The sequence below is a fragment of the Pithys albifrons genome, chromosome 13 (genome assembly GCF_047495875.1).
Source record: "Pithys albifrons albifrons isolate INPA30051 chromosome 13, PitAlb_v1, whole genome shotgun sequence".
Lineage (NCBI taxonomy): Eukaryota > Metazoa > Chordata > Aves > Passeriformes > Thamnophilidae > Pithys > Pithys albifrons.
The window spans coordinates 5758516-5785069 of NC_092470.1; the positions used below are offsets into that span (position 1 = coordinate 5758516).

Sequence of the window (26554 nt, forward strand, 5' to 3'; positions counted from 1 at the left end):
AGCATTCCCCAGGGTGGGGGCAAGGACAAACTGAGGAATGGGGTTTGCAGCTCCCGTGTCACCTGCTCAGCAGTGACTGTCCCCACAGGGCACTCCAAGGGGGCATCACCAGCCCCATTCACTCAGTCCTGGGTGGAGACATTTCCCTCCCCACTGCTGTGCTCAGCTCCTGCCACCACCTCAGGCTGCTCCAGAACCTGAGACCTCCTTCAGCCTCCTCCCACACTCATCCTCTTCCCTGTGGGCTGACCTGCCTGCAAGCCAGACCTCCCAAACCCCACCCTTTTGGCCCAGCAGCCACTTCAAGAGCAAATTCTGCCTCCCAACTCAGAGTTATTAAGAGTTATAAAAATTGGTTGTCAAACACTGGTTTTAGGTTTCCCTAAGGAAAGGATCATGGGAAGAAAGCAGGACAGTAAGGGGAAGCTGCTCCACTCAGGTTCAACAATATTCAACATATTCTCACCTGCATCAGTGAAAATGTGGTCTCCTGGTTAAAGCCACAAAACCCACACGTGTATTTTGTCATTCCAGCAATTTCTGGCAGATTTGAGGTCCCAGTCTCAGAAACACACATTTAATACCTCCCTCCTACCCAGCACTAACACAGACAACCCTGTGATGATTAAAACAGGGCTTCAGTGGTGACTTGGTCACACTCTGCTCCCTCTGTGTCCAACCACAGTGAGAGTGATTTCACCCACACCAAACTGCTCACAGGCAACCAGGTTACAGCACAAGGTCTCTGCATCTCACAGACCTGCTTGCATTGATGTTGGGTGATCCTGGAGCTTTATCCTGCTTGAAAACACAATGCCAACATTAAAGGGCAAATTGCTGCAACAAAAAGTGGCCATTCAGTGTTTTAAAATGCCAGTTTAAAGTAAGTTTAGCAGCACTGTTCTGTTCAAACAGCACTCAGGGAGCCTGGCTCCTTAGAGTTCACCATAATTCTCCTCAGCCAAACTAAAATAGGATGAGATATTTAATTAAGATGTTCTAGGAAGATCCTTTTTAAAATACCCACTGTCATGGGAAAAAAAGATGCTATTCTCTCCTGCCAAATTCCACAAAAACATTTACAACATCCCTTGGGTCTCCCTCCTCCTCTCCTCCATGCCCCCAGCCCCTCACCCACGCTCACAGGACACTGTTACATCACTCCTAGTCCAAATCTTTTTGCTGCCCTCATTTCCCAGAGATTAAACCATCAGGCAGCTCAAATCAGCTTTCCCAGCTGCACTGAAGTCAAATATTAAAAGGCAAAGCCCAAAGGCTTCCAAGGCATTTCAGTCAGAGCCACCCGAGGTGTGCCAGGCACTGGAGATGCCTCAGTTTACATGAAGAGATAGAAAATACAAGTACAAAAGTCCCAAGCTTTTGTAATTCATCCCAGTTTCCTTGGAGCAAAGGGTTGTGTCAGTATAAAAGGGAAATCCAGAGCCACAAACAGATGGGACTCGCATGATGAGGCAGAACAGGGGGGGGTTTATGGAGGGTGAGGTCAGAACCAGCACCTTTACAGCAAAGGATGGGATTGAACCATCTCCCCAAGGAGCCAAACAGTGAAGCCTCAGTGAAGTCACAGTAATTGGTTCAGTGAACAATTTCAGTCATTTTAGAACAATCCTCACTCTAAAGGAGTTGCCAGCCAAGATATAATAAATCTGGGGGTTATTTTTACTTGCACACAGGCCTGAAGCAGCTCTGGGCAATGTACCAGAGAGGCCTCAAGCCCCATCTCCAGGTCAGCCATGCTGTGCCCAAGGGCTGGAATTCTGCTGCCAGGAATTCAGGGAGCCTGAGCTCCCCAGAACAAAAGCCAAGTGGCTCTGCAGCTTCCCAGGGCCTGCATGCAAGAGGAAGGACTTCATCTAGAGCCCAGTTGCCACACAAGCTCCTTTTTGATGCCAGCATTATCCCAAGGCAGTCTCCATCCCAAGGAACAGAGAAGATTTCATAGAATGGATTGGGTTGGAAAAGCCCTCTGAGATCATCAAGTCCAACCCTTGGGCCAACTCCAGTCCCTTTACCAGATCATGGCACTCAGTGCCACGGCCAAGCTCACCTTAAAAACCTCCAGGGATGGGGAATCCACCCCCTCTCTGGGCAGCCCATTCCAATGCCTGAGCACTCTCTCTGCAAAGAAGGTTTTTCTCATCTCCAATTTCCCCTGGCAGAGCTTGAGCCCATCGTGCCCCCTTGTCCTATTGCTGAGTGCCTGGGAGAAGAGACCAACCCCCACCTGGCCAGAACTTCCCTTCAGGCAGTTCCAGACAGTGCTGAGGTCACCTCTGAGCCTCCTCTTCTCCAGGCTGAACACCCCCAGCTCCCTCAGCCTCTCCCCACAGCACTTGTGCTCCAGTCCCTTCTCCAGCCTCGTTGCTCTTCTCTGGCCCCGCTCCAGCCCCTCAATCTCTTTCCTGAGCTGAGGGGCCCAGAACTGAACACAACACTCAGAGTGTGCTCTGACAGGCACATCAAGGCAGAAAAATGGGCAAAGGACTGAGCTCCCTGATTGAACTTCCCTGAATGGGAGGGAAGGAAGGGAAAAGGAAGCTTCTGGCTGGCACTGGGAGCACATACTCTTAATTATAATGTGAATTGCTGGGGCCCTCTGGACACTTGACAAAGGGAAATCAATTAAAAAGCAGTGCAAAGCTCAGGCTGGGTGGGCACAAAGCTCTGCAGTGCCCAAGGTGTGTCAGGGAAGGGGAGCACAGGAATGAGGGAATGGGGGAAAGGAGAGGCTCCAGCACCAAACTGTGCTGCAGGAGTTACCAGATCCCTGACAGAACAGCAGGATTTGGTCAAACCTTCTGAATCAACAGCTGAAATTGTTCCTGTTCCAGTTCAGATTCAACCAAGATTCCAAACCGAGTGAATTAACTTGATTTCAACATGAAAAAAATGAACACAAACAAAAGCAAACAAGCAATAATTAAACCCAGTCACAACCTGCCTGAACTGATCTCACTTTTACTTCAAAACATGGAAAATGAGACACAAAACCCAACAGGCCACAATGGCAGCTTCCCAAGATCATTTCCTTAGCAAGACATTGTCCTGAAGAACCCAAAGCGAACAAACCCTTGTTATTATTGAGAAGATAAATGAGCATCAAACTCAGTAGCAGCCCTACAAGTTTGTACACAATAAAATAAAAATAAAATAAAATACAGCCTCACAGATTATAAGCAAACATGACACAGGCTGTGGGTGCAGTAAGTCAGCCAGGACAGCACTGAGCTCACAGAGACCCTACAAAAACACTGGTATTCAGCAAACTGCAGCCTAGACGGTCTCGTCTTTTCCCAGAGGACATTATTTCCTCCTAGCCAGCTGCACACACTGTAAAAGAACCCTTAAAACCAACCTGCCCAGGAAACACAATCATATCTTCAAACAAACCTTTCTTAGGCCGCCTTTTGGGAGGTTCTGTGGCCGCTGGCAACGAAGAAACCTGGAAAGACAGAAAACAGGAGCAGTAAATACACCAGGCAAGGTTTCTTGGAGCTCTGCTCCAGGAAATCATCAGAGAGGACAACTGGCAAATCCCAAAAGAGAGTATAAAAATAGCAGCATTGCTGCTGGAGAAGCTGAGCCCTGCCAGGCAAGGCTGGGAGTCCTGGAGCTCATTCCCTTCCGTGGGTTCAGGGCTGTCCATCGGCATCCTGGAAAGGGAGCATTGCCTTGAACAACACCCAAACTTCAGATCCTAATTAGAGATCATGCAGAAAACAAGTCAAAAACGTTTATTATCAAGTATTTATGAAATTAATTAGAGCAAAGCTGTTCCCAGAGCCCACAGGGTGTGAGGGCAGCAAACCTCAACCTATAAATACTGCCCAGGCCATGGGAGATAAATGCATTTTATCCCATTTTCTCACTTTGCATCCAAAATCAAGTTTTCCCAGAAGAGAAACAGGATTACACAGGGAAGCATTTCTCTTTTTTACTTCAGTTTAGGGGGACGACACGTTGCTCACTCCTCTTCCCTGAGAGAAACAGGATTTCACACCCCTGTGTTGCCTCCCCTTCTTACATCAACAATCTTTTACAGCACAGATTCAGTCAATCCTTGTTCCTTCCAGCGTTTTGGGAATATTTGCTAATTCCATCTTTGTTTTACTGGAGATGGGGAGGATCAGAGATGCTGAGTACAGTACCTGAGACGTGAAAAATAACCCAAGAAAGGCTCTTCCCTTTTTTTTACTGTTTACTTCTCCTGGTTTTTAATAGTTTCTATAATTTTATTCACTTTTCCTATTCCCATTGTGAAAAGCTGAGTTGATTTTTTCAGACAATTCCCCAGATCCAAGCAGCCACTCCTCAGGAGGAATAACCAGCACAAACCCCTCATGTTTTTGTATGTTTATACTTTTTTATAATCTGCACAAATCATTCCAAGTCCTCTCACTGTGCACTGTTAAGGCTTTCCTGCAGTTTCTCATATTTCCTCCTCACCTGAGCAGCTTTCCAGGCAGCCTTTTGTCCAGATCATTTCAGATACACTGAACAACCTGGGGGAACTCACAGCAACCACAGGAAAATCATGGAATGGTTTGTGTTGGAAGGAAACTTAAAATTAATCTTGTTCCACCCCCTGCAATGGGCAGAGACACCTTCCACTATCCCAGGTTGCTCCAAGCCTTGTCCAACCTGGCCTTGGACAATTCCAGGGATGGGGCAGCCACAGCTTCTCTGCCCAACCTGTGCCAGGGCCTGCCCACCCTCACAGCCAACAATTCCTTCCCAATATCCCACCTAACTCTGCCCTCTGACAGTGGGAAGCCATTCCCTCTGTGCTGTCCCTCCATCCCTTGTCCCTCTCCAGCTCTCCTGGAGCCCCTTTAGGCTCTGGAAGGGGCTCTCAGGTGCCCCCTGAGCTCCTTCTCCCTCAGCGCCGCTGCTGCTCCAGCCCCTCGCCAGCCCCACTGCCCTTCTCTGCACACTCTCCAGCACCCAAACCCCGACCATTCACATTAATTACTTCAACAAAGGATGAACTTCCCTCATGTTTTTCATACCAAGTGCGCAAAGATTAAAAACTCGCATTTAAAAGCACCTCCCGCCTCCCGTCACTCCCCTCACCTCCCTCCATCTCCCCTGTTCTCCCTCCATCTCCCCTCCACTCCCTCTACTTTCCCTCCCCTCCCTCCATCTCCCCTCACTTCCCTCCATCTCCCCTCCCCTCCCTACATCTCCCCTCACCTCCCTCCACCTCCCCTCCCCTCCCTTCGCCCCGGTGCCCCCCACGCTTCCCGCTGCCTTTCCCTCACCGAGCCGTCTGGCGGCTCCGCCATGGCGGCGGCGGCCCGGAGTTGCCATGGCGACCGCGCGCCACTTCCGGGGCGGCCATGGCCGCGGGGCATGGCGGGGCTTGTCGGGAGGGCCGCGGGCCGCTCCCTGAATAACACCCGAGAAAACACAGAAATAATCAAACGCCCCCGTGTTGGAAGGTGTCGCTGGAGCCGTGCGGTGGCTGCCCGTGAGGAGGGGCGACCCCTCACGGCGGGGCCTGTTCCCCAACATGGCGGCCCGCGGCGGGGGTGCCCTCATGGCCGGGTCAGCCCCGGGGCCCGGAGCAGGAGCAGCAGCGGGTTCTGCCACGAACAGGGCGCCAATTACCGCGGCGGGTTTGCCGCCGGCTCGGAGGGCGCCACGGGCCGGGCTCCCCTGGGAATTACCGCTGGGAATTACCATTGTCCCGGGGTTTCCCGGCGGGCACCGGCGCCGAGGGCGCCGCGGGGCGCGGTTCTAGTCCCGGAGCGCGTTCTCCCACGGAACAGGGGGTGGTGCCAGCACGGAGGTTTCCTTTGGGATGCAGGGCCCGCACTCTCGGCCTGTCCCTCCCTGCTCCGCTCCAAGCGTTCAGATTCCCAAGGGGAAGCCCGTACCATCCCACCCCTCCGGCAGCAGGAAAAGCGCAGGGAAAGCGGCTGCGGCCCCTCACAGCTGATGTGCAGGGCAGCTCCAAAGGGATAAAACCACGTCCCTGGGATGTCGGTGCGGCTGGAAGCACATTCCATGCTTAGCCCTGCCTGGTTGATCTGACCCCTCCACACCTTCGGTCCCCCTGGAAGCTGCAGAGGCAGAGCCTGGGAGGGCACTTGCCTGGCGAAAAATACCACAGGAGGAGTTCCTATACAGGAGTAAATTTAATAAAACCACCACCAATTGTTTACTTTAACATAGCTCTTATTACAGAAATCATAAAAATGGACTCAATAGCTAAACTCGTTAGTTATTTCCCCTTTTAATTGAAAAATACTCCGCTGATTTCAGCTTCTGCTGCACTAGATGGAGTGTGAAAGAGTTGCCAGGAGAGGATGCCCAGTGATTGAGCCCAAAACAAACACAAAGACAATTCCATCAGCTTTCCTTTTCCATGTTACGACTTGTTATAATGTAAGTGAAAATTAAAACAGCAAGGAAGGGTCCATTTGACAGATGAAATGGGGAGGGAGAGGATATCCACAGCCGAAACCTCGCCGAAGTCTTTGGAGAAGTGGAGCCAAACACCCCTCCTTGTCCTGCCCCGGGATCCAAAACAAACCTCTACACACACTCACACCCCTCCTCTGGGTTCAGAGCACGTGTCCTGCGTGCACGGGGGGAATGGAGAGCTGGGTTGGGGCAGGAAAAGATCCGGGGCCAAAAATAAAACAAGAAAAAGGCAAAGCATCCTGACCCAGAGCTCCAGGAGCTGCGTCCGTCGCCAGCAATGGATACACACACAGGCCCGGGGAGGGCCCTGCACAGAGAGGAACTGCAGGAAGAGGAGAAACCAGACTGCTCTGGGAAGAGCCTTCCAAAAACAAAAATAAAATATATAGAGATATATTCACTACACCAGCACACGCTTCCCCCACCCCAGCCCAGGGAAAAAAAAACCAAAACCAAACAAAAGAATCAAACTGAAAGAAAATGCACAGCAAATAGACATAATCTTGAAGATTTTTAAAGAATAAATATTTTTTTGTAATTAAACATTATGCAAACACGTGCCACGCTTGCTCTTTGTCCATGCATATGCGCTATATACAACTTTGAAAAATACTGTGTTGTCCTCTTTTTGTTTTAAAAGTCATATACAAAGGTTGGTTTTTTTTTTTCCTTGCTGTGTACCCCCCTCCTCCCCTCCCCAAAAATCCTCTTTACGTCGAGCTAATCCACATTCAGCCGTGGTGTACTTGGGTGGCAGAGAGGAGGAGGGGGCAGGAGAGCCACCCCCCCTTACCAAAGTCCATCAGAATGGCTGGTTTGGACATGAAAAGCAGTGTCAAGAAACTGGTTTAAGTTTCATCTGTACTACACACAGGAAAAGAAAGAGAGAAAAGAAAAAGGAGTCGGCTTGGAGGATGAAGCTACGTTACAAGTTAAAGTTGGAGGGTTTTTAGTGCGTCTGTCACACTCTTGGCCGCCTAGAATACTGTTGTACAATGGTTTATCTACCTTTTTTTATTACAATATAATTTACTTAATTTTTCTGTTAACAAAACAGAATCCCGGTACTACAGACCAGAGGTGTAAGAGGCGGAGCAGCGCCCTGGGTGGGTTTTATTGGAATTGCATGAGCACTCTAAGATGGGAAAGGGTTCAGAGTTCGTTCCTGCGGGGCCGGGCTCAGTCCTCGATGTACTCCCACAGGTCCTTCTCGTAGCCTTCATGCACGTGCTGCAACAAAACCCTCCGTCGGCTCTCGCAGTATCTGCAGGGAACAGGGACAGCGCGGGAGAGGCGGGTTAGGAATCGCAGGGCGTCACCGACCAATCCCAACCCACATCACGCCTGGCTTCCCAAAGAGGGGAGGGGTTCCCCCGAGGAGGGATTCTGTGCTTGCAGCACGTCAACAGCCCTAATTAAGACTCTGGTTACTCCAGTCACTCAGCTTCAGGTCCCTTGCTGGAAAGCGTGTAATTTGGGAGTTTTCCAGGCAAAACTATCCCCACAGTCCCTACAACTGAGAAGCCTCCAGCCAGGTGGGGGTTGGTCTCTTCTCCCAGGCACTCAGCAATAGGACAAGGGGGCACGATGGGCTCAAGCTCTGCCAGGGGAAATTGGAGAGCAGAAGAAACTTCTTTGCAGAGAGAGTGCTCAGGCATTGGAATGGGCTGCCCAGAGAGGGGGTGGATTCCCCATCCCTGGAGGTTTTTCAACTGAGCTTGGCCGTGGCACTGAGTGCCATGATCTGGTAAAGGGACTGGAGTTGGACCAAGGGTTGGACTTGATGATCTCGGAGGTCTTTTCCAACCTAATTGATTCTATGAGTCTATGATTCTATGAATAATTGGAAAAGGAGGAAGCAGTGGCTGTGGTTTGTGGTGGCACTTGGAATGGGATGAGCTCTCCTCAAAGATGGGCTGGTGCCTGCTTTGAGCCCCATCAGGAAAACAAAAATGTGGGATTCAGCTTGTAAAAACTAGCTGGAAGGATTCAAGGCCAGGTTGGACAGGCCTTGGAGCATCCTGGTCTAGTGCAAGGTATCCTTGCCCTGCATGAGGTGCAAATGGATGGTGCTCAAGATCCCTTCTATTTCAAACCATTCCATGATGAAAACCTTGGGAGTGTTGACACAGTTTTAATTCCCAGTGGAGATGGAAGCAGTCCAAAGGGTTACTGGTGTGGCTGGAGAGCAGGATTCACCTCACACCTCTACACCTGGCTCTCAGAGGGACACCACACCCATGGGGTCCTCCCACCTACATGCACTGAAACAGAGGGACACATAAAACTGATCCCAGAGCCTGGTCCAGTCCTACCCAGGACCACTGAACCTGAGGAAAAGGGGTATCATACAACATAGCAAAGGATGTCATGGTCATTTTGGGCGCATTAACCAACTAAACAGATAAAAAGCAGAAAAATATTTGAAGATTTCAGATTCCAAGAGCAAATTCTAAATGAGCAGCAGACACTTCTGGATTCAACCCCTTCCAGCAGTGATCTCCAAGTCTGCAGCACCTTTAGAGATGTGAGGGACACGACAAGTCTCAGTGAGAGCTTACAAGGCCCCAGGGGCAGCTGTGGGGCTGGTCTGCACCCAACCCAGGCTCCAGGGTGAGAACTGGAACCCAGGAGCCACCTGCCCAGTTACCAGCTCCTGCTGGGACCTGTGTGGTTCAGTCTCCAGGCAGGTACACGAGCCAGGGTGGCACCTGAGGGGCTCTGGCTGCTGGGACCCGGATTGCTTGGCATGGTCACACATCCATCCCTCAGGAGTAATCTCTCAGCAGGGAGCTATCCCTGATCACAGCACAGGCTAACACCTGGCAGGAATTCCTCACCTACAGCTCCGTATCTCATCAGACTGAGGATTTATCCCAATAAAGGAGTCCTGGCTCTCCCCACTGCTGTCAGCTGTTGCAACAGAAACAAACCCTCGTGCACGAAGTCCCGCTGATTTTTGGGAGCATGTGATGGCAAACACACATTTTCTGCCTTCCCAACTTCAGTTACTTTCCTGCTGTGGGGTGGAGGTGGGGGTGATAATCCCCTTTTCTAGAAATGTCTTTGCAAGCAGAGAGATCCAAACAGCTGGAACCAAACCAGCCCTGAGGGCAATTCCTGCAGCTTCCCAGAGCTCTTCAAACCCACCTCGATGACATCCTGCTCCCAGTCTTGCATCAAAGAGCACCGTGCAGGTCAGGATTAAGACATGACTGAGCTAGTTAATCAGGGACCTGCACGGGCCTGACAGATGCATACTTTCTCCCAGAAATGTGAAGGCAGGTTTGGGATGCTGTTTCCAGGCTATATTAGGTTTTAATTTCATCCCTAGAAGAGCATCCAGGTTCAGAGGACTGAAGTGAACAAGCAGCTTGATCTGAAATACCAACTTAATGGTGGCCCTAAAGGGTAAGTTACAAAATGTCTCCAAAAAGAAGAGTAGGCAAGTCTTTGGCAGCACACGGGGGCTGAGTGACTTGAGCAGGATGGGCCACAGGCCCACCAAAGCTTAACAGCTCCTTCCACTCCCCACAGGCCATTAGTCACTACGGCTCACCCTCCTTTGGATTTTTTCTTCCCCCTAAGCCAGGCATAACAAATTCAGTGACTTTGGCAAAATGCCTCAGAAACACAAGCCATAATCCTGTGACTCATCCGCATTTTCAGCTTTGTACTTTTCCACTGTGCAGAAGTGATTCCCCTGGGAGTGCACACAGGCCTGGCATCTGTGTCACCTGGCCCCCATCCCCTCCTCAGCTGGACAGGCTGCTCCCTCCCTCCTCTTTAGGGACAGCTTTCCTACACCATTTTGCACAAATGGCCCCTGCAGACTAAAGGAGCCAATTGCTCCCTGCTGGCAACTCATCCCAGGCCAAAGCTGGCAGCCTAGAACAACAAAGTCACTCCTTGTTCTTTGGCCCTCGCTATGCAGATCCCACCCTGGTCCTGGACGCTCCTTCTGTGCGGGAACAGCAGTGCACAAACAGCCATTGCTTCTGGTCACAGGATTTTTTCCATTCTGGGGTTGGATCTTCCAGCTCCTGCTCCACAGAGCAGATGGGAGACAGCTCCCCCCGGCTGTCACCTCCCCCGAGAGCTGGTCCCAGCAGGAACACGCTGCCTGCCTGTGTGTGAGGGCTCCTCCATGAGGATCCGGGCCTGGCGCAGCCCCTGCTGCTGCTGCTCCCAGATGCCCAGGGACTGGCTGCTGATCCCAACGGATGGCACAAAGCCAACAGCAAACAGCTTCCCAGGGATGTGGCTCTGGAGAAAGCTGTACCTTGGCAAGTGCTCAGGCACTACCTGTCAGAGGGGATGGCAATGCTTGGGCAGCTTTGAGAGAGAGGAGTATCCCAGCACAAACCTGTACTTATCCTGTACTTTCTGCTTTATGTCTTGCAGCGAATCTTGGGATATATCTCGCTCCAGGTACCCAGAAAGCACCTCTGTAGCATTCTCTAAGTCTGCTTGGTTATTCTGCAAAGACAAGAGCAAAACAGTATTTGGAGGGGTAAATATGTATATATGAATGCATGTATATATACATATATAATAATTTTAATTCAGCACAACTGGAATCAGTACCAAAATAAAAAGTGGGATTAGGTATCACAGAATCATACACTGGTCTGAGTTGGAAGGAAACTTAAAGCTTATCCTGTTCCACCAGGTTGCTCCAAGCCCCGTCCAGCCTGGCCTTGGACACTTCCAGGGATGGGGCAGCCACAGCTTTGTGATTCTGTGGTTCCTCCAGCAGACAATCCCCACACAATGCCCAGATGGGCCTCGAACTTTTGCACAACAGAACATTACGACAGCTTTGATTTGGTAAAAGTGGGGCCAAGAGGTCTCAAAGTATTAAATCTCTATTTCCTCAGGTTTCCAATCTGAATTCCTGACCACCACATTTTCTCCTACCTCAAAGATAATGGACTGATTATTCTTTTTGAGGTAGAAGGCAAAGACGTAAGTGTACATGAGTGTGGCACGACACTGGCAGAGGACGTCGACTGCTTTCTTCAGGAACTGCACCTCGATCCATGACATGTTGTGCTGCTGCATCTCCTCCATCTTCTGCTTCACCTGAGCGTAGAGCTTGTGCTCGAAGCGCAGGCTCTGCATGTGGTTCATGTAGCGGTTGCAGTAGAACAGGTACCTCTGCAGGGCTGCTCGGGATCGCTGTGTTAATTCCCATTAGGGAGAAAGAAAACAAATAGTTAAAACAAAGTAATGGCTGCAAGAGAAGTAAACCCTGCATGAGGCTCTTCCTGACCAGGAGAGTGAGCTTCCCTTCCCAAGGAGTTTCCTCTCCTCCCACACTGACCAGACAAATTCAGGCAACCCCGCTGACCCCAACACTGGAGGTGACAGCCCAGCCCTGTCTCGCTGGCACCAGGGACTTCCTAGCCCAGCTCTGACATCCTCACTCCCAGACTTGGAAGTAACCACAGTCACACTGCTAAAGCCTGATCACATTTGTGTTTCAGCCTCTCAATTCAAGGTACAGCACTCAAACGCTTCCAGGGTCATGACAAACAGTGAGAAGATTTTATCTCTTTTTTCTGGCTAATACAGAATTCTAATTAAACAATTACTGTGCTCGTGTTAAGAGGGCAACCTCAGGTTGATTGTAGAGCAGGGAAAGGCACCGTGTGCTAAATAGTGCAAGAGAACCAAGATGACTCAATTCACACTCATTAATCTTATTTTCTTCACACTGACAAGACCAGCTGTAAAAAAATAACACCACGGGCATGGTTCAGCTTGTGTGTTGTGGATGTACAGAGGCAGCACAGACCAGCAAAGCCATCCCTATCTTAACATCAAAAGACTTAACTGTCCCTTGGATTTGTGCCCAAATCCATGAAGTTCTTCAGAGCAGATGTGGAGGTTTACAGAAAGCACAACCACAGGGCTGGTGATCTCCCTCATCACCAAAGGTTATGGACTCACCTCCTGTGCATCCCTTGCTGCCTTTGCATCATCCTCATTGTAGCGATTACAGTTGTACCTGTAACGGGGACACCGATTCCACAGATTTCAGTCCCAATCCATGCCGTTGGCACCACGACCTCCTCGCCTTCCAGCAAGGCACGCTCCCGAACTCACCAGGCAGATCCGTGGGGCTCCCAGGGGCCCAGACACACCCAGCAGAACTCCGCCTTGCAGTTCTGGTTCCGACAGACCATGTGGTTGCAGCCCCCGTCCTTCTCGATGGTGACGTGGCATTTCGGGCATTCCTGTCCACAGGACAGAAAGCACCATTAGCAGGGCAAGCACAGGACCCACCACAGCCTGGCCAGTTGGAAGGGCTCCCACGGCAGCAAGAGAGAGCACGTCAAGAGAAATACATGAATTAATTCTTCCCTTTGAACATCAAGATCCTCTTCCAAGTCAGGCCTTAAAATACTTCCAAAACTGGAGCAGCTAGATAGCAAAAATAAGGAATAACACATTTTATCTCTGCTGCTTTCACACTGGGACACTGGATGGGTCACTTCATGACCTTCCCCAAAATCCCAGCAGCAGTGGTGGCCTGGAACAGCCCTGGAAGGGCCTGGCTTTCCTCACCACCGAGTGTGGTCCACGCCAGGCTCAGGCTGAGCTGGTATCCCGCCGATACTGATCCGAGGCACCTGCAGCTGCCAAATGCCATCCAGAAAGGATCTGATAACGTGCAGCAAGAATCTAGTGTGCTTCAAAGAACCTGCTGTCAGCTAAAAAGACACTGCTCCTCCTGAGGTTTTTCCGCGTCTCCCATCAGGTCCCTTTTTTCCCCTTCATGTGACACCTGACTGAAGAATTTTCCACAAAAGCTCACATGGGATTTCCCTTTCAAGGGTGAGGCCTCTGACAAATGTGAGGATCTCAAAGAGCAGCACTGCACTGGCAAATATCTGGGGAATAGTTTGGGTGTTTTGTAACAACAATATCCTGGTCTTGATGAGCTTAGAAATCAACAAATCAAAAAGCAGCACGTGCAGAGGAAAACACTCTGAAAACAAAACCAAAACCTTTTTAAGCCAGATCCAGCTCGTCCCACAACCACACACCAGCCTTCACAGCAGCTTCTGCACAAGCCAGTTTTTATCTACAAGGCAGCAACAAATATGTCCAAACAGGAAACACACACACCTGTAAGACCAGCTGCAGCTTCTGGGTGAGAAGCTTGTAAAGCCTCCTCCCCAGCTTGGAGCAGGTCTGCTGACCAGAGCCACCAGTTCCTGTGCTGGCATCCCGAGAAACAATCAGGAAAGGAAGAAACCAACAGGCACAATTCCTCAGTAACTGCTGCTTTTGCACAGGACACAAACCAGCAGGTTCCTGTACACCCCCTCTGAGTGTGCCAGCTATCACTGCTTTCTCAGTTTGCCTGTTTGTGTTGTCAGGGACCGAAGATTTGCACACCAAACCAAAGGGTTCAAGCAGCAACCAAGCACATGAAGGGGATTTTTGCACACCTGCCTCCTCCCAGTCACCTGTGTTTGTCCTGCAAACTGAGTAGCTGCAGCACACACAGTGAGTGAAGGACAGCAGCTCCTGTGCTGGCCCTCTGGTCCCTGGGACTCTCCATAGGATGGACACCCACCCAGGGAAGCCGGCTCCCAGTTAGGCACTGCAGTTCTGTGAACTGCACAGCCAAAATGATCTCTCCTTTGAGCAGAGCACCCAGTGCACCATCTCTTTTCCTTTTCCAGGCAGCCCTCCTCCCTCTACCAATCCTGCACCAACAAGTCACGACTCCAGGTTTATCCCAACAATATCCTTCCCAGCTGAGAAGATCCCTGCTCCATATGCCCACCAGCCAGGGTGGCTAACAGGCACAGACAGTGGCACTGCCCCTGTCACAGCACGGTGGCCCCGGGACACCCAGCCGTGGGCGGTCCCAGGGCTGTGCAGCTCCTCCACACACATCCCATTCAGTGAGGTGCCGACATTCCTGGGGGGGACGTGGCTAATCCAAACAGCTGCCGGGATCCCTCCTGCTCAGCACCATCCCACAGCTGGAACAGAGGGAGGAGGATCCCGAGATGAGTGGCCAAGCTGCAGAGGTGCCATGAGGCACATCCACACCACGGGAATTTGGGGCCATCTCACCCCCAGCAAGGCTCTATCGGGAGCACGGGAATTCTGCCCTCCTGGTCTGGAGGTGGGACAAAGCTTTGCAGTGTGTCCACAGTGCTCAGGGCTTCGAGCTCCAGATGCAAACTAGGACAAAAAACCTTTCCAGAGCCTGAAGGGGCTCCAGGAGAGCTGGAGAGGGGACTTGGGACAAGGGCCCAGAGGGACAGGACAAGGGGGAACGGCTTAAAACTGACAAAGGGCAGGGTTAGATGGGATATTGGAAAGAAATTCTTCCCTGTGAGGCCCTGGCACAGGTTGGGCAGAGAAGCTGTGGCTGCCCCATCCCTGAAGTGTCCAAGGCCAGGTTGGACAGAGCTTGGAGCAACCTGGGACAGTGGAAGGTGTCCCTGCCCATGGCAGGGGGTGGAATGGGATGAGATTCCAGTTCCTTTCCAAGCCAAACCATTCCATGATTGTATGATCTAATTACAGCCCTCTTGTCACGGGGAATGCCAGCCTTTCCAAGCCTTTATGCTCCTGTCAAGCAAAGCACAAGCAAGAGAGGTGACACAGTCCAGATCCAGAAAGCTGTGTACAAGTGTAGAATTTGAATATTATTAAGAAACAAAGCCATGAAATTCACAATCTAAAGAAGTGCTGAACACCAGTAGGAAAATAAATCGTAGCTGCTCAAGGCATCAACACAAGTGGGAGAGATTTATAGATTAAAGAGGACAGGCAAGGAAGATCTTCCCGAAAATTACGGTTGCACAACAACAGAATAGGCAGCAAATCAATTTACTAAACCTGCAGAGTATTCTGCATGTTATCAGTCATACCAGGACACAGAGGTGACCTCATTAACATTGTTCCACCCAAACAATTCCATGCTGTCCCTGGAAACAAAAGCCTGGGCAAACCTGGCAAAGGAGAACAATCCTGATTCTGTCATAAAAACCCCACCATAAACCTCAGCTGCTGTTTTATGAACAGGAGGCTAAATAGAAACATTTCTTATTTCAGGGCAGGTGAAAGGGATTGGTCCTCTCCCCAAGTCCCAGTGACGGACATCAGCCTCCCAGCCACGTTCACAGCAACACCTTCACCTACACCCCATCCTATGAAAAAAGAATCCCCAAACACCACGAGGATTTCTTAATGCTTTTCAACAAAACGCAAAACCGCTGAACTTAATTATGGTTAGCACAAAGCAGCACACCCTGACAACACCTGGAGTCACAGAGCAAAGCTTTTTCAAACATATGTGAAACACCAGCCCATCCAAGAGGGAAAGGTGGCACTTGGACCCCTTTGGGGAGAGGCTGTTCACATCCGGCACAGTGAGGAACGAAGGCGCACAGTTCAGGGCTGGGGAGAACCGTGAGCACTGCCAGAACCTCCACGCCTTAGAACAAGTGCAGGATTTCCAGAAAATACGGAGGGAGTGTGTGCTCAGACATTAAAAAGTGACCTGAAAAGGGAGAGAACTGGGTTTGTGCCATTTTATCTCGCTCAGAGGAGAAAACAGCCCACAGCTCCTCTGGAGGAGGAAAACGTGCCTGGTTTGTGCCTCAGCCACTCAAGCCCTGTCTGGCCCAGAAGGTGACGTGGGATGTGCCAGGAGCAGCAAGGCTGGGGCATTTTTAGTATCAGATGAACAATTTTCATTAACACCAATTTGACTTCAGCAACAAAACCCAGTGCCCTGGGTGAAGACTGGCACCATTAGTCTTCGTTCTTCTTCCTTCAGCATTCCAAGAGGCAGGAAGATTAACATCGCTGACACAGCTTTGGAACAGGCTTCCCCTACTTATAGGCTACTTTCAGCCAGTCTTGATACACCTGCAGGGCCAAAATTAAATGCACAAATCCAAGTTTTCTCTAGTTTTCAGTCCTCTGAGTGTCCACTTAACAGAAGTAATGGATCTCTGAGGTGTCTTTATTCCCAAGTATCTGAAACCTGCCTAGTTTAACTCAAGAAAAGAGCTACTGAGGATCCAAGTTTGTCCAACAAACTGAAAAAGAAAGCAATGTGCAAATCCTTGGATTATTCAACTCTGTTCTTCAACAAGACTCAGAACTAAAAGCTTGATAAAGAACTTGTATTGCCTTATCAGAACTTTAAATTAATTTAGTGAAAGTAGCTTATTTTAAGAAAAAAGCCATGTACTCCAGCACACAGCTACAAGGGCTGTATCTCTGGTAGAAGTAGAAGGAATTTAGGTCTCCTAAGTGCAAGCAAATGAATTCAAAAGGATAAAAAAATTACACTGGAAACCACAGAACTGGCGTCTCAAATCTCCTCATTTTTCATTCAGGCCATTCTACATAATTCATCCAAAAACACATCACATCATTCCAGTTTGGGAACAGAACCCAATTCTGCTGGGTTTCACTTTTCTATTCTCTCACACAACAATTGCCTAATTTTCCTTTCCCATTCTGTCCCCTGGGACAAGCTGGAACAAATGTACCTCACATTCTCCCATTGCAAAGGATTAGCCAGATTTCAAGCCCACATTCCAGAGGATTGGTATTTGTCTCTTATACCTTCATCTTGGTACACAGGAAGTTTCCTTCCCTGACTGGAGCCCACAAGGGACAGGGCTGCAGCTCAGCCTCATGCCCGGATGGCTCCAGAAAGCCCTTTCCAAAAACAAGACACAGCAACGGAGCCTGTAGTCACAATGGCATCACTTGGGGAGTTTTTCCCACTGAAAATGGGGATTTTTGCATCTAATGGTACCTGATTCCTTTCTAGGTTCTTCAAAATGAAGATATTCAACGCAGACTTTGGGCTCTGACTCTCAGTCCCTGAAGCCAAGAGCTGTGCTTCGACGAGCATGACTGCCCTGTTTTCCTGCTAGGAAAAGTACAGGGAGAGAGAAAGGACAGATGGATGCGTGCTCCAGCTGTGCAATCCCATCCCAGCCTATCCCTGCAGCCTCATGCTACGGCAGGACAGGGTTCTGCTCACTCCAGGAGGCCCCTAGGTCTCTCCATGGCTCTGCCCAAGGCCCAGCAGGCACTGAGGCAGGAGCAGGTGATGGCTGGGGGGCTCTGGGCCCACCCGGTTCTCCCAGGGCACAGCTCCCAGCAGCCAGAGCCTCACATCCCCACGTTGCCCAACCTGATGCCCACAGAAGGCAGAGATTAGCACCAGGGCTGGGTTACTCTTCCTGACATCTTCCCCCTCAGCTGACTCCAGCATCAGTCCAGGGAGAACAGGCACCCTGGACATGGACACCACAAGGCTCCAGCACAGCTGGCTGCTCCTCCTGGTTGCAGCCTGCGCTCCAAAGTATTTCCATGTAGGAGTGTCTTGGAAGATATCAGAGGAAGTGGCTTAGACAGTGATGTTCAAGGACAACAGCTCTGCTGCTCACACCAGACTCCAGGAACTAAGGGACAGGCTGGGCTGGTGCCAGATGCCACCCTTCTGATGGGTGTTTCTCTCCCAGAAAATCTTATTATTCCCAAAGCAGGGGCAGGTACAAGATGGGAAACCCCAAGATCACCCCCCTGAGGAGCAGCAGCAGGTCCTGAGGACTCTGACAGGCAAAATAGGGCTGTTATTGTTCCAGTGTCCCAAATATTTGACAGCCAAGGCTAGCAGTGCTTACACTCAGCCTTTTCCAAACTACTGGCTGCTGTTCCTCAGGTTTAACAGGAACAGGACCTGAAGACCAACACACTGAACAAACACAGTTCGGTTCTTGAGCCAACAGCACACACTCGGACAACACCAAATTCCCTCTGCTGACAACATTCAGGCTCCAAGCAGGGACACACAGCCCTCAGCCCACTGGACACTGCCCAATTCCAGCCCCATTTTAACTGCAGGATGGGTGTTTCACCATAATGCAACATTCCAGTTCAATGAAAACCAGGCAGGCAGCCCCAGAAAACAGGAGGTTGCTGCAAACAATGGCATTAACCAGTTACACAACAGAGCTAAGAAAACAAAGCAGCCATTTCCTCACTCCCTCCCCACCTTCCTCGGCCCTCCCAGGAGCCCCGGGCCTGCCCCTCACCCCCAGGGCATCTGCTGCTTTTGTTTCCTTGCCACCAGCCAACCTGGGCTTTAATTCCTCCCCAGTGATCCAACCCTCAAGTTTCAGGCAAAGTTGGGCTAACTAGGATGAGGATGAAGACATTTACATAATAAAATCTCAACCAGCTGTTCTGCCAGTCCGGCCCTGGAACGCTGCCCAGTGGAAATGAAGCCCCGGGATTTGCGGGCAGATGTAAATGATCCCAGCAAACCCAGACACGGGTGGTGGGAACACATTCCAAACACGGGTGAGGCACAGGCCTGCCTAGGGACGCCATGGGTGCCAGACATGAGTCCAAAGACAGCTCTTGAGCCTGCTTTGGTGTCCAATTAACTCCTTCTTCCAAGAGCAAACACCACTGAACCCGAGGACACTCACTTGTTTGCTCTTCAAACAAGAACACTTCAGTGTACTGTGCATTTTAGGGCTTGCTCTTAACATGGAACAGAAAAACAATCCTACTGCAGAGGAATTTGGCTGATGTTCCTTCCATCTGATAATCTACATAAAAATCTATATATAAAAGAGGAGAAACCCCCTCACCTTTGTGTTGGCCGCAATCCAATTAGAAGTTTCACTGTCATCATCACACTTCTTAATCCATTTCTTTAACCACTGTCAGAAAAATGGTGAAAGAAGAGAGTTAAGTCTAAATACAGGAACTGCAAATGTTCCCAAGGCACCTGCTTTTGCATTAAGGAAAGGTACACAACACCCCATGGGAATAGGGGGATTTGGTGCTGGAAAACTGTGCAAACAGCGGCTAATTTAGTGCAGAGAGTTCCTGCAGCACCACCCTGATCCAGCGAGCACCCACCCAAACACTGCTGCAAACTCACTGCTGCTCCTCAGCTCAATCAACACAAACTTCATGTTGGACTCTGAAATAATAAGGACATTTTGGCTTTGGGGTGACCTCACTGTGGCCTTCCAGGACCTGAAGGGAGCCTAAAAGAAAGATGGAAAGAGACTATTCCCAAGGGTCTGGAGTGTTAGGACAAGGGGGAATAGCTTCAAACTGACAGAGGGCAGGGTTAGATGGAATATTGGGAAGGAATTCTTGGCTGTGAGGGTGGGCAGGCCCTGGCACAGGTGTCCAGAGAAGCTGTGGCTGCCCCACCCCTGGAAGTGTCCAAGGCCAGGCTGGACAGGGCTTGGAGCAGCCTGGGATAGTGGGAGGTGTCCCTGCCCATGGCAGAGGGTGGGATGGGATCACCTTTAAGAAAGAACTCCGACGTGCTCACCTTGCATTTAACAGGATCATGCCAGTTTTCACCACAGTTAAAGCTGTGAGGGCAAAAAAGGGGTAAATAAGCAAACAGGGCAGATAATTGTAGTTTTAACTAAACAGGGCAAGTTTTCTTCTCGTTGTTCTACCGAGAGACCAAAGCCAGTCCTAAGGAAACATCTAAGTCAACACTGCCCCCATCATCAAACCCCTCAAGTGTCATTTCAAAACAGCACAGGACATGGGGCAATGGCTTCCCACTGCCAGTTAAACGGGAAACTGGGAAGGAATTCTTCCCTGTGAGGGTGGTGAGGGCCTGGCACAGGTTGGGCAGAGAAGCTGTGCCTGCTCCATCCCTGGAAGTGTCCAAGGCCAGGTTGGACAGGGCTTGGAGCAATCTGGGACAGTGGAAGGTGGATCCCATTTCAGGTCCCTCCCACCCCACAGCAGCAGGGATCCCACGGACCCCATGAGCTCACACTACCACCCTGCCAGGGCAGCGAGTGAGGGGCAGCCCCAGGTCTGTGCTCACCAGAACTGACGGCCGCACTTGCAGCGCACGGGTTTGGCGTCCGGGTACTGCACTTTGACGACGTGGTGGCAGTCGGGGGCGGGACACCACTTTAACAGTCGGTTACACTGTGAGCAAAGCACAGACACAGCGTGGGACACGACTCCTCCTGCCCCCAGCCCTCCGCCACATCCATGAAACCCAAACCCTCTGCACACAAACAAGCAGTGAGAGCTGGATCCCAGTGACTGGGTTCTAAAGGGAACTGGGACAGTGGGAAAGGCTTCCAAAGCACCTTTCTCCAAGTTTGTTTTGCTTGCTACAAGTTTTATTTTTGCTTTTGCTCAAAGCAGTTTTGCAGCTTTACTTCAGATGACAAATGTTTAAGGCATGTTCTCCCTTACTACAATGTTTCCTGGTTTTCAATGTAAAGTATCTCAGGCAACATTCGGGAACTATAAATATTAAGTGCTCCTCAGAACCTGTGTATTCAACAACAGCTCTTGCATTCTCTTCATCTCTAGGTCTTTTTCCTAAAGGTTTTTTCATCTTTTCCTGCAACTATCCCTGTAACCCAAAGGGCTACAAAACAACCTCTAGTCACACTTGATTAGAGATTATGCAAAACAACCTGCTCTGCAGTTATAAAAAAGCCTCAAGTCCCTGGTTTGGTACATGTGCAAGACAAAAACAACCTAGAAGCCATTAAAAATTTCAAATAAAAACTCACCTCTACAAAACTATTGGTTATTAAATGCTGGTACTTTAATTTAACCTTGGAATCTGTGATCAGACGCCTGTGGGAAGGGAAGAAACAGAAAAATTGTAGCAGAAGACTCATTTTTCCCATACATATCCAGTAAGTTAAAACCAAGAAATGTGTTTGATTCATCCTTCTACACTTGCAGGTATTTTTTTGTACTTACCTGTCCTCTATCTATTTGTTAGATCATTATTATGAAAACTACATGTCTTGTATTTAAATATATATATATATATATAAAATAAGCTTCAAAACCAGAAAGCTCATGCATTTCAAAAGAACTGACTCATTTAGTGTGAGGATTTTTATTAAAAAACACTTTCCCAAAGAGCCCAAGAAACAAAGCAAATAATTTAATCAGTTCATTTGCATAAAACATGCACATTTTGTGGTAAATCTCCTTAAAAAGCTCTGGAACAACCGCTGTGTGGTTCCCAACTTTGGGAAGCCTCCTGTTATCTGGGCTTCACTGGAATGCCACAGCTCCAGCTGAAAAATTTAATGGTGTTTTAATCTATTTAGCAAAAGAAGTTGACTTAAATTGAACACCACTGAGGGTACAGACAACATAGACTTTAATTCCATACACAGACTTTACTTCCCCATTGGAACTGGGAGAGCAGAGGAGAACCAGGTGATGGGAACCCTTGAAGGGGTGGTAACCACTGGGCACACCAACCCCAGTGGCATTTGCAGACTGTCCAGTCTCCACACACCCCAAATAATCTAATTAGGGATTGCTGAGCACTTCTATAAATGTATTTTAGACATGACTGAAGTGTCTCCCCATCCATGTACACCTAAAGCTGGACTAATGTGGTGATCCTGGTTTAAATCCTGCTTTCTACAGGCCATAAATCCTGGAGTTCATGGCTTATCCCTGGCAGGTGCAGCCCAGCCCCAGAGTGCTCCTGCACGTTATCCTGCCAGGGCTCAGCAGGGATGTTGCACAAATCCCAGCCTGGGGAGCTCCTCACCAAACCACACGCTGGTTCTTACATAAATCACAGCACGTGGCACTCAATTCCCAGGGCTAAAATAAAGCAAATCAGCTGACAAAGCAGCTCTTCAGCCCCCTGTCCATGCAGAGTTTGGGAGTCAAACTTAGTGAAGATTGGAAAAAAAACCCAAATTTTAATTTAACACAAATTGTAAATTTCACTTTTTTTTACCCCACACTTGGGCTTCTAGAGACAATATAAAGGTGACTTCAAAAATTTACTGTATCATTAGAATATATCAGGAACTGGAACTGAAATTAACAGTCCTGCCATGACCATCCACACCACACAATCCACTGTGTTTTTGCTTACCAAAATGCTTTGAATGCCCCAAGTCAACCTCACCTGCTCTAGATCCTACAACACCACTCAGGTCAAGACCTTCAAGAACTTTGCCTGGAATATTATTGTGTTTTGCTAAATCATAAATAAAACTAAACAAATTAAAAGACTAAACTCCTGCCCAGTGCCCATAAATCCTATTTTGGTGTGCATCTTTCTGTGAGCAAAACTAGAAAAGAAGCAACTTCACCAAAAAAGCCAGGTTGGAACAGCAAGCTCTTGAAAAAATAACCTAAACCTCTGATCTCTTCCTGGGAGTTTAGTTTTGAACTACACAACCTCAAAACATCATCCACAGATGGGAATGATCCTTTATCAGACCATATATTCAACTGAGGCAGAATTCCCTATGACCTCCAAAGAGGAACCCCAAATCCCTCTGCTCCCACTGAGTGAAGGTAGCCTGCCTTGCTCATTAAAGAAATTAACAGCTTGGCATGGAGTGAAAGCAATTCCAGCAGCACCAGCAAAGGTGAGTGAGGGACAGCCAGGGATCACCCCCAGCCAGGCTGGAGGTCCTGGAGCAGACCCTCCCTCCAGCCTTCCCATTCCAGTGCAACAAGGAAACAGGACTCCAAGCTGGCTAAATAAATACTCACAGATCCAGAAAAGTCACCTGAATTGCCAGGTTTGGACTCGTATGGAGATAATCCAACTTGGAGATTCCCACCCTGCTGAGGGTCAGGGCTGAGAAGGGACCACATGAACAACCTGCCCCATCTGTGTCCATGTTCTGATGGATACAGACTGATGTCTCTACACATGGCATCTTAATCCTACATTTCTGTAGCTTGGGAACCTAGAGCTGCAGACCTTGTAAAAGGAAAATACCCACAAAGAGAATAATTAAGGACACAGAAGTGGGTACAGACTGTACTTGGAATTCCTTACATTTTATTCATGCCATTTCCTAAGGTTGCCACAGTTGTCCATCTTGGCTTGTATAGGAAAGTATCAGACTTTGGCAAAAGCATCTTGTCTCCCCAGAAATCCACGTGAGATCAGGGAAAGGTGGATTTTTACCTCTAGAAAATGTTTCTAGTTTTACTCAGATAAAAGGACCTTGTTTGCTTTAGCATCCAGATGCCATATCACCATCCCAGGCCTGCTGTCTCTGCCATCTCCAGGCCAGGGGGAATCCCATGACACTGCTCCCCTCCTCTTCCATCCTTCCCTTGCTGCTGCCACCATGGCCTGCAGAGATTTCAGCCACTCTACTTTAACATCCCACTCCAACTGCTGCAATCAGGGAAACACCCCAAGAGTTTCCTGCTGAGAGCGTTGCACACCAAAGGCTGAAGTTCACACTGGTAAACAAAGATCTCACTCAGGTTACCCAAGATATGCCAACTTCAGCTCAGTCTCCACGCACTGAACTCCACAAACCAGCCCTCAGCAGGGAAGGAAGGCACTCCAACTCCTTCCACTTCCACACAGCCCACACTCCATGACTAACCAAGGGCCACTACTGCAGAGGATTGGGAAAATCACTGCTCTGAAAGCAACAGATAACAAAACCCAGCAAATTAATATCAATGAGTGAGTCAGGCTTCAGGAAGGAGAGTGTAAGGTAACAGAGTAAGCCCCCACTGAGATGCTTTTCAGCAACAAGAATTAAAATGAACTTAATGAAGGTTCAGAATTATAAAGGATATTACTCATTCAATAACCTCCCCCAATATAAAGGAGAAGGAAGCTGATGGAATTCACTGCTCCACCACAGATGAGCAGTCATCCTACAGCTGGACAACTTCATCTCTGCACTGGCACAGGCTCACACATCAGCTCAACCAAACCTGGTGTCTGAGGGACAGCTGCTCCCCATCAGAGGGCATAAAACACACTCTGCTCCAGCCCACAGGACTCCTGTCCTCTGAGTCACCCACCAACTACAGCTACAGGACTTGGGCTGGCCTGGGCAGGAAGGCCTGAATTCCTACATGAATCAAAGGAAACAAAATGCACAAAGCAGTTAAACAGGGTTTGGAAATTCTGCTCTCACACTGACCAAACTGGTCAGGGAGTCCTTCCTCCCAGTGCTGCTGCCATGGGGGTTTTTCTGAGACATTCTGGTATCAAAACAGACTCCTTTGCTCCTAAAAGCCTCCGTGCAGTCTGTTATAAGCATTTGAATGCATTTTAACAGCACACAAGTAACAAAATGCAAAGAGAGGAAAGCCAAGAGGCAGGAACTGAGCATACTCACATAACTGTGTTGTCGTCCACTAAGATATCACAGCCATGGGCAGGGCATGAAATGGTCTGAAAAACACAAAAAGGGCGTGGGAGGAACAGTGTTTATCTTATTTTTGCTTCCCAAAAAATTCCAAGGCAATAGACTTCACTACAATCCACAGCAAAGAGTGCCTTGGCTCTCCCACCATGTCCCAGGTGTGCAAGATTTCTTCCCCCACCTGCACCAACCCCACGGAGTTCCCTCCAGATTCACCTGTGGCAGAGGCTGCAGCCCCCAAACCTACAGGGCTTGGGTTTAATTTGCTGCTCTTCTGGCTCTTTAAACTTTACTGGTAAAGACTCCCCCTTCTCTCCTCCTCTTCAATACACAGAATTTCCAGAAATAAGCCACGAGGTGAGCTGACATTTTACCTGTCCCATGCCTTCCTCCATTATTTTGGTAGTTAAATATTCACTCCAGCACTGCATGCAGAACTTGTGTCCACACTCCAGGCCAGTGAAGTACTGCAAGGACAGAGAACACCAGGCATTGGCTCCACAACTTCATCCTCCTGGGACTGTGCAGTTCACCCCCCACACCTCTCACCCCCCACCTGAGACAGTGCCATTTATTTGGCATCATCCCCACTGCAGAACGTTGCCCAGGCAGCTTCAGTCACGCTCCCAAAGCCAGACTCTAATCCCCAGCCCCAGCAGCAAGGAGAGGTGTGGCCCATGTTTCCATCCTGCCTGCCTATTTAGGTTTATCCTTGTTTTAGGAGTGTACACAGAGCTCTCTCCTGTTTTACCCTGTAAATCAGTCAAATAAATGCAACACCAAACAGGTCACAGTGATAACATTATACAGTCTTATTCCTCCTTTTTTCCCACTTGGCACACATGGGTGCTGCTCAGAAGTCCCAGACCTCCTTGGGAAACTTCCCCCTGAAACCCAGATCCTCATCAGATGAATTGGCAATCACCTAATTGGCAGGTGTAAATTACTAAATAAAATTCAGTAATGATCAGCTGTCACAGAGCAACAAGGACAACTCCATCCTTGTCAGCATCATCTGCAGAGAGTATCAAGATGCCATCTGGGACTGAGTGGTTACACAAGGGGTGGAGAAGCAAACACTGCTGAGGAAAGACTGCAAATGAGGTACTCAGGTCAGCTTGGAGTTATTTTATACCCAGAGCCAGGGGCAAGGAAAACTGTATTTAAAACACCTGTACCACTACACAGGTAATATTTGCTGGCTTAGCTTTTCAAACAATCACCTCCTCAGCCAGTGAGATAAAACCAGAACTGCACCCTGAGATACCATCAACCTGAACGAAACTCCACACAGGAAAGGACCCAGAATCCCCTGCGGAACAGCCAGAAGCAGCAGCAGGATGGTGGGAACAGAGGAAAGGGGAGCCCATTTTAATAAAATCATAGAATCATAGAATTGATTGGGTTGGAAAAGACCTCCCAGATCATCAAGTCCAACCCTTGGTCCAACTCCAGTCCCTTTACCAGATCATGGCACTCAGTGCCACGGCCAAGCTCACCTTAAAAACCTCCAGGGATGGGGAATCCACCCCCTCTCTGGGCAGCCCATTCCAATGCCTGAGCACTCTCTCTGCAAAGAAGTTTTTTCAGATCTCCAACTTCAATTTCCCCTGGCAGAGCTTGAGCCCGTGCCCCCTTGTCCTATTGCTGAGTGCCTGGGAGAAGAGACCAACCCCCACTTGGCTGGAACTTCCCATCAGGATAGTGGGAACGAAGGAAAGGGGAGTTCCTTTTAATAAAATGTTCTCCCCAGACTTGCTCCTTGACCATTACATTTATTTTATGCTTCAGCTGGGGTTTGCAGAGAGAAGGTGCCTGTCAGCACCTCCTTCCCACAGCTCCCACCCAGGCTGTGATTCACTCTGGTCTGGCTCCTGCCACCAGCACAGCTTGGAACCTGCAAG

The 26554-nt window shown here is 49.3% G+C and overlaps 2 protein-coding genes across 4 annotated transcripts in view; both read right to left on the bottom strand.

Moving 5' to 3' along the window:
* Positions 1-5801, bottom strand: part of BBS4 (Bardet-Biedl syndrome 4) — a 37411-nt gene extending 31610 nt beyond the window's left edge. Inside the window, exons 1-2 of one of the 2 annotated variants that reach the window (XM_071568873.1) lie at positions 5704-5801; positions 3412-3463 (exon numbers count right to left, since the gene is read on the bottom strand). In XM_071568873.1, coding sequence (XP_071424974.1) covers positions 3412-3463; positions 5704-5706 — 55 coding nt within the window. In that variant the 5' untranslated portion in view covers positions 5707-5801. Of the gene's footprint in view, positions 1-3411; positions 3464-5282; positions 5462-5703 lie in introns of those variants that run through there. The other variant, XM_071568872.1, reaches the window with a different exon arrangement.
* Positions 5802-6148: 347 nt separating this feature from the next.
* The window catches only part of ARIH1 (ariadne RBR E3 ubiquitin protein ligase 1), a 53439-nt gene continuing 33033 nt past the window's right edge, over positions 6149-26554 (bottom strand). The window contains exons 4-14 of one of the 2 annotated variants that reach the window (XM_071568063.1): positions 25025-25117; positions 24624-24679; positions 21042-21108; positions 20333-20439; positions 19817-19859; positions 19116-19187; positions 12562-12692; positions 12405-12463; positions 11371-11642; positions 10817-10929; positions 6149-7714 (exon numbers count right to left, since the gene is read on the bottom strand). In XM_071568063.1, coding sequence (XP_071424164.1) covers positions 7630-7714; positions 10817-10929; positions 11371-11642; positions 12405-12463; positions 12562-12692; positions 19116-19187; positions 19817-19859; positions 20333-20439; positions 21042-21108; positions 24624-24679; positions 25025-25117 — 1098 coding nt within the window. In that variant the 3' untranslated portion in view covers positions 6149-7629. The remainder of the gene's footprint in view (positions 7715-10816; positions 10930-11370; positions 11643-12404; positions 12464-12561; positions 12693-19115; positions 19188-19816; positions 19860-20332; positions 20440-21041; positions 21109-24623; positions 24680-25024; positions 25118-26554) is intronic. The other variant, XM_071568064.1, reaches the window with a different exon arrangement.